This window comes from Nicotiana tomentosiformis, chromosome 5 (assembly GCF_000390325.3).
Source record: "Nicotiana tomentosiformis chromosome 5, ASM39032v3, whole genome shotgun sequence".
NCBI lineage: Eukaryota > Viridiplantae > Streptophyta > Magnoliopsida > Solanales > Solanaceae > Nicotiana > Nicotiana tomentosiformis.
In genome coordinates this window covers 66,118,478-66,123,971 of record NC_090816.1, presented here as the reverse complement: position 1 = coordinate 66,123,971, position 5,494 = coordinate 66,118,478, and the positions used below count along the sequence as shown (strand labels likewise).

Below are 5,494 nucleotides of genomic sequence, written 5' to 3'. Positions count from 1 at the left end.
CACCGATTCTTCGATCTTCTGAATATCAGAAAGTAAATTAGAAAGACCAACGTAGTCGAAGGGTGTTGTTCTTTCTACTTCTTGTACTCTAGGTTCGGGCAGCCAAATGGGTTTGAAATGCATGAAAAGGGCCTTAACAACAAGCAGAACAAAAACACATGACAGATTCATCGTCGCTTCACCTTCATCGTGGCGTTTCTGGGAATTATGGTCTTCCCAAATGAGGAGTGGACAATTGATACCCGCATAGCCAGGGTTGTACAGGTCCTCACTACCAAGGAACATCACACTCTTGAAGGGTGCAATATTTTGTTACAAATGTGGTTGATTGAGCATCTCCGACATCACCCCAAGTTCATGAGCTATGGTCTGAGAAAGGACAATTTCATTGAGAGTTACGAAGAAAGAGTAAAAGATTACAATTCTCCAGAAGGGGTGGAAGCCTGGATATCCCACCTAAGATCTTTAAATTCAAGTCAAATACACATGTCGGCCCTAAAAAGTTATTTGCTGCTATTGGGTTTGAGAAGTATCCAGCCGTATGCGCCACACAGAATTCTAAGATAGCTAGGAAGGTACCAAGTAGTACCTGAGGATGAAGATTTGAGTGCGCAGGTGATTGAGCTACACCCCGAAGCCCCACTCCCCGATGCTTTAATCCAGCAAATTTGGAATGGTTGTCGCTACTTGAAAGATGATACTTAGGTGCCAGATCCTGTGAGAGGTGAGTTAGATCCGGGTTATGCTATATGATTTGGAAAGAGGTCTCGCGTGGATGATGAGCCAGAGCCCGATCCCAAAAGACCAACAAAAAGGCCGCATGTTCAAGCCTTTAATGATAAAATCCAAGAACGGTTGGTCTGGGGTGAAAGGGAAAAAGGATACAAAGAAACTATTCATGCCTTAGAAAAAAGGCTGAGAAACCTCAATTTTGAGAAATACTTGCAAGAATAAGAAGCCGAAGGGGAAAAGAAGAGTCTGATCCGCAAAAATGAAGCCCTTCGTGCCCAACTTCAATAGATGAAGAAAGCCTCTGAAGTGCCAGTGAGAAGTTGAAAAGACCAGAGAACCATTGCCAATCTGATTGGAAAAGGTGCAAGATTATAATTCCCTCTTGGAAAAGACTGAAAAGGCGTTGGACAAAGCCAAGAAAAAAATCATACAGTTAAATGAGAAGGCCGAATCAAGTAAGGATCGCCAAGTAACAATATTTGAAGAAGAGAGGGCTCAATTCGAGAGAGAAGGCCCATTGGGTACGTTCAGAAGCTTAGCTCCATGCACAATTGGAAGAAATGAGAAGGTACAATAGAGAATACCAGTATGCAAATTTTGACAGGGAGAGGGCTCAGGCGATACTCGAGCAGGCTAGACTTCGGGCTCAGTTGGAGTCAGCCTTAGATCGTGAGGGCCACATAAGGGAGATAGCCACCACTTGCCAGCAGCAGTTACAAAATCGAGACCAGAATTTTCAGTACTTCAGAGAGCAAGTCCATGATTTGGCTATTTATACCGCTCAAATTTATGTGAACTACCAAGGGATGGATTATGAGAAGTTTTTGGAGCATGCACCTACTTTTGCTCGTCATCTTGCAACAAAGTTAGAAAGGATGTACCGTACATTGGGGGTCAACCAGGGTAAGCCCCACCATGAGCAGATGTTCCAGTGGTTGAAAGCAAGAAGATTATGGAGTTGAAATATAGTCGTAGTTGTTAGAACTTTTCATGTAGTAGTTATGTTTTAGTTTGAGTCATTGTTGAGTCTTTAAAATCATTGTCTTTTAGTCTTGTCAGAGTCTGGTAAGTCATTTTCAATGTGTTGTCCTTTCTGTTATTGTATTGTTTCGTTTTGTTAAAAAACAAAAACTATTATTGTTTTCCCCTGAACTACGTAATGGTCTGATTCATGCGGCGTCATAATACATCGGCAATCCTCATCGGATGCGGTCATAGCCATAATTAATCTGAAAAAAAGAAAAAAAGAGAAAAAAAAAAAGAAAAAAAAAGAGCGTTAAATTCAAGATGAAAATAAACCAATAAACTAATAAGCCGGGATGAAGCATGAATCCTTCCAAGATCATTTTAGAAATGAAAATGGCATTAGGTGCATGACATACAATGTGTGATTAATATCTGCAAAATGCTTAACTCTAACACGTTTGTTGTTTGTCATTTTAAAGATAAAGTTAAACAGAGGTGGTTGGTTTGTGATTTAAACTGGCGACTCACCCTTACAACACGAGATCAAAAGGAAAAAGTAGAATGGCAAACAACAGTGAGAATGAGTCAGATAATGAGGATGTCCATGGACAATTGGCCGAACAAGGTTCGGGACTGGTTGAAGAAGTAAGAGTATTGAAGCAATAATTGGCAGAGATGTACCAAGCCTGGGTGAATGGACAGGCACCGCCCTCACCACCCATAGGGCCTTCGGATAATCTTCATAATGTGTCAGTTGCAACTCAAGTGCCCATCTCCATAACAAGTAACCCATTGTACCAACCTGGATTCAAGTGCCCATCTCCAATCGCACCCCTCAGAAATGACCCACCTACTATACCCATTGTCCATACTTTCACTGTCCCTCAATCGGCTCTTGCTCAAAAGTCTAATAATGATCCACAGCTGGATGCTCATGATGCCCAACATTACTCTCTAGAACTGACTTTCAAGGTTCCAGATTCATACAAGCATACTCCTCATAACGTGTTCCCAATTGTGATCGAAAAGCCCGACAAGAATATGGAACAAGAGGAAATGACCAGAAAAATGAAGAGCTTGGAACAAACCATGAGAAACATACAGGGTTTGGGAGGCCACAAGAGTGTTTTGTTTAACGATCTATGCATGTTTCCCCTTGTTCATTTGCCATCCGTCTTTAAGACCCCCAAGTTTGACAAGTATGATGGGCATGGTGATCCCGTTGCCCATTTGAAGAGGTATTGTAACCAATTAAGGGGAGCGGGAGGCAAAGAAAAATTACTCTTGGCTTATTTTGGGGAAAGTTTGACAGGAATTGCTTCAGAGTAGTTCATAGATCAAGACATCTCTCACTGGCACGTTTGGAATGACATGGCTCAAGATTTTGTCCAACAGTTTCAGTACAATATTGATATAGTGCCAGACCGCTCCTCTCTCATCAACATAAAACCAACAGAAAGCTTCAGAGAATATGCAATCAAGTGGAGAGAGCAGGCTGCTAGGGTCAAACCACCAATGAAACAGGCAGAAATGATTGACTATTTTCTCCAAGCTCAGGATCCTGATTACCTCCATTACATGTTGGCCGCCATTGGTAAACCCTCGCTAAGGCGATTAATATTGGTGAAATAGTTGAGAATGGCATGAAGTCGGGCAAAATTGTGAGTCAGGCAGCCCTTAAGGCGACCACGCAAGCAATTCAAAGTGGGTCGGGCAGTTTCAGAAATCGAAAAAAGAAGGAAGGATCCATGATGGCATATGGGTTCGGGGGATTTCAAAGAGGAATAGTTCCTTCTTACGTGCAATTCCAACAAAGACAATCCAATTCTCCTCAACATTATTATCCGCCTCAGGGTCCCTGATACTTAGTTCCCCCGCAACAATACACAGTGTTTAATGCTTAGGCTTATGCTAGGCCTCCCAATCACCAACAAAGGCGGGCATATTCCACAAGGCTCCTGTCAACTCTAGCTGAATTTTCAGGCACCATATAATCCTCGTCCCCGACGAGAATATGTGAGAGAACAGGAGCCAAAGAAAGAGTTCACCCCATTTAGAGAATCTTATACAAGCCTATTTCAAAAGTTGATACAGTTGAAGTTGATTGAACCTATTATGCCATGTTATGTGAATCCAAATTCAAAAGGTTTTGACTCAAATGCAAGATGTGAGTATCACTCTAACACCCAAGGTCATAATACCGAAAATTATTGGACATTAAATAAAGCCATTAAAAATTTGATTGAAGCAAAGGCAACTGTGGTAACAAACAATGAGGATACTCCTAATATCATAAACCATCCACTCTTAGATCATTATAATACACATTTTATTGGGATGATTTGTGATGATCGGGATTATAAGCAGTCTGGCAAGACAGAGATGGCTGTTGGAACCATAGAGCAAGAACTAAAAGTGATAGTGAGCCCGCCGCAATTGGCACTGTTGATTGTGAAAGGTGCGAGTTCTAGTTTGAACTTGGCAGGTTCTGAAAAAACGATTCTCTATGTCCCTGGAAGCACAAAAAAGGTTGAGGTTCAATTGGGTGGGCCTAAACTTTACATATCTGGGCGCATTCAAAAGATCGTTCAGAATAATGGTTTGAGAAATATAACAGAGGCAGTTGTGATCCGACCTATTGCACAACTCCCAGTGACAAACACAAAAGCTATTCCCTGGAATTATAACAAGACCATCATGACATACAAAGGAAAAGAGATAGTTGAAGAAATAGATGAAATGGGGGGCTTGACCCTATCTGGAAGGTGCTATTCACCAGAGAAATTGAGAAAAGCTAAGCAAGCCAGGGAAAGTCACTTGCTAGTGAAAGAACCCATTGCAGAAAAAGAATCGGAGGAATTCCTTAAGAAGATGAAAATGCAAGACTACTCAATCATTGACCAACTAAGGAAAACTCCTGCTCAGATATCTTTCTTATCTCTGCTTTTGCACCCAGAAGAGCATCACCGTGTATTGATCAAAACTCTGAATGAGGCATATGTCTCAGAAAAGACAACGGTGAATCAGCTAGAAAAAATGGCTGAAAGATTCTTTGAAGTAAATAAAATTACTTTCAGCAATGATAATTTGCCTGAGGAAGGGGCTGGGCATAATAGAGCTTTGCATCTTATGGTCAAATGTGAAGGGCACTACGTAAAAGGAGTCATGATTGACGGAGGCTCAAGTGTAAATGTATGTCCTCTTTCTACTCTACAACAGATGAACATTGACACTAAAAGAATTCGAACTAGTAATGTCAGCATCAAAGCTTTTGATGGTTCAAGAAGATACACTATTGGGGAAATTGAACTCACCATGACAATCGGCCCAGTTGATTTTAACATTGTCTTTCAAGTGTTGGATATGGAAACTTCCTATAATTTTCTTCTGGGAAGGCCGTGGATCCATATGGCCAGAGTTGTACCATCCACCCTACATCAAATGGTCAAATTAGAGTATGACAGGCAAGAAATTATTGTTCATGGGGAGGATGACTCATCCGTATCGAGGCCAAGGAAGGATATGAATCCATAATATATCAAGCATTTGAGGTGATTGAGGTGGACCAAGTGGAAGAAGGAAAACTAATTTTGCATCCCCGTCTTTCAGCCACATCTATGATGGTAGCTTCGCTGATGTTGAGGAACGACTATGAACCAGGAAAATGATTAGGATCCTCTCTGCAAGGAATTATGAACCCATTGCTCCATTTTCGAAGAAAGATACCTTTGGCTTGGGTTTTAAACCAACACCAGTTGACATAGACATAGCCAAGGCCCGCAAAAAGAATGGTTGG

At 41.4% G+C, this 5,494-nt stretch overlaps 1 protein-coding gene across 1 annotated transcript; it reads left to right on the top strand.

Annotated features, from left to right (window-relative positions):
- Nucleotides 1–3,069: 3,069 nt before the first annotated feature.
- On the top strand, nt 3,070–5,232 carry LOC104100186 (uncharacterized). Its single transcript, XM_070176230.1, has 2 exons — nt 3,070–3,321; nt 3,682–5,232. The coding sequence occupies exons 1-2, from the start codon at nt 3,070–3,072 to the stop codon at nt 5,230–5,232; spliced, it is 1,803 nt and encodes a 600-aa protein (XP_070032331.1).
- Nucleotides 5,233–5,494: the final 262 nt, after the last annotated feature.

Excerpts from the sequence above, each read along its gene's own strand:
- LOC104100186 (XM_070176230.1), top strand. The coding sequence starts at position 3,070 with ATGGCTCAAGATTTTGTCCAACAGTTTCAGTACAATATTGATATAGTG. Across the intron at positions 3,322-3,681 it reads CGCTAAGGCGATTAATATTG|GCACCATATAATCCTCGTCC; the intron begins GTGAAATAGTTG and ends CTGAATTTTCAG.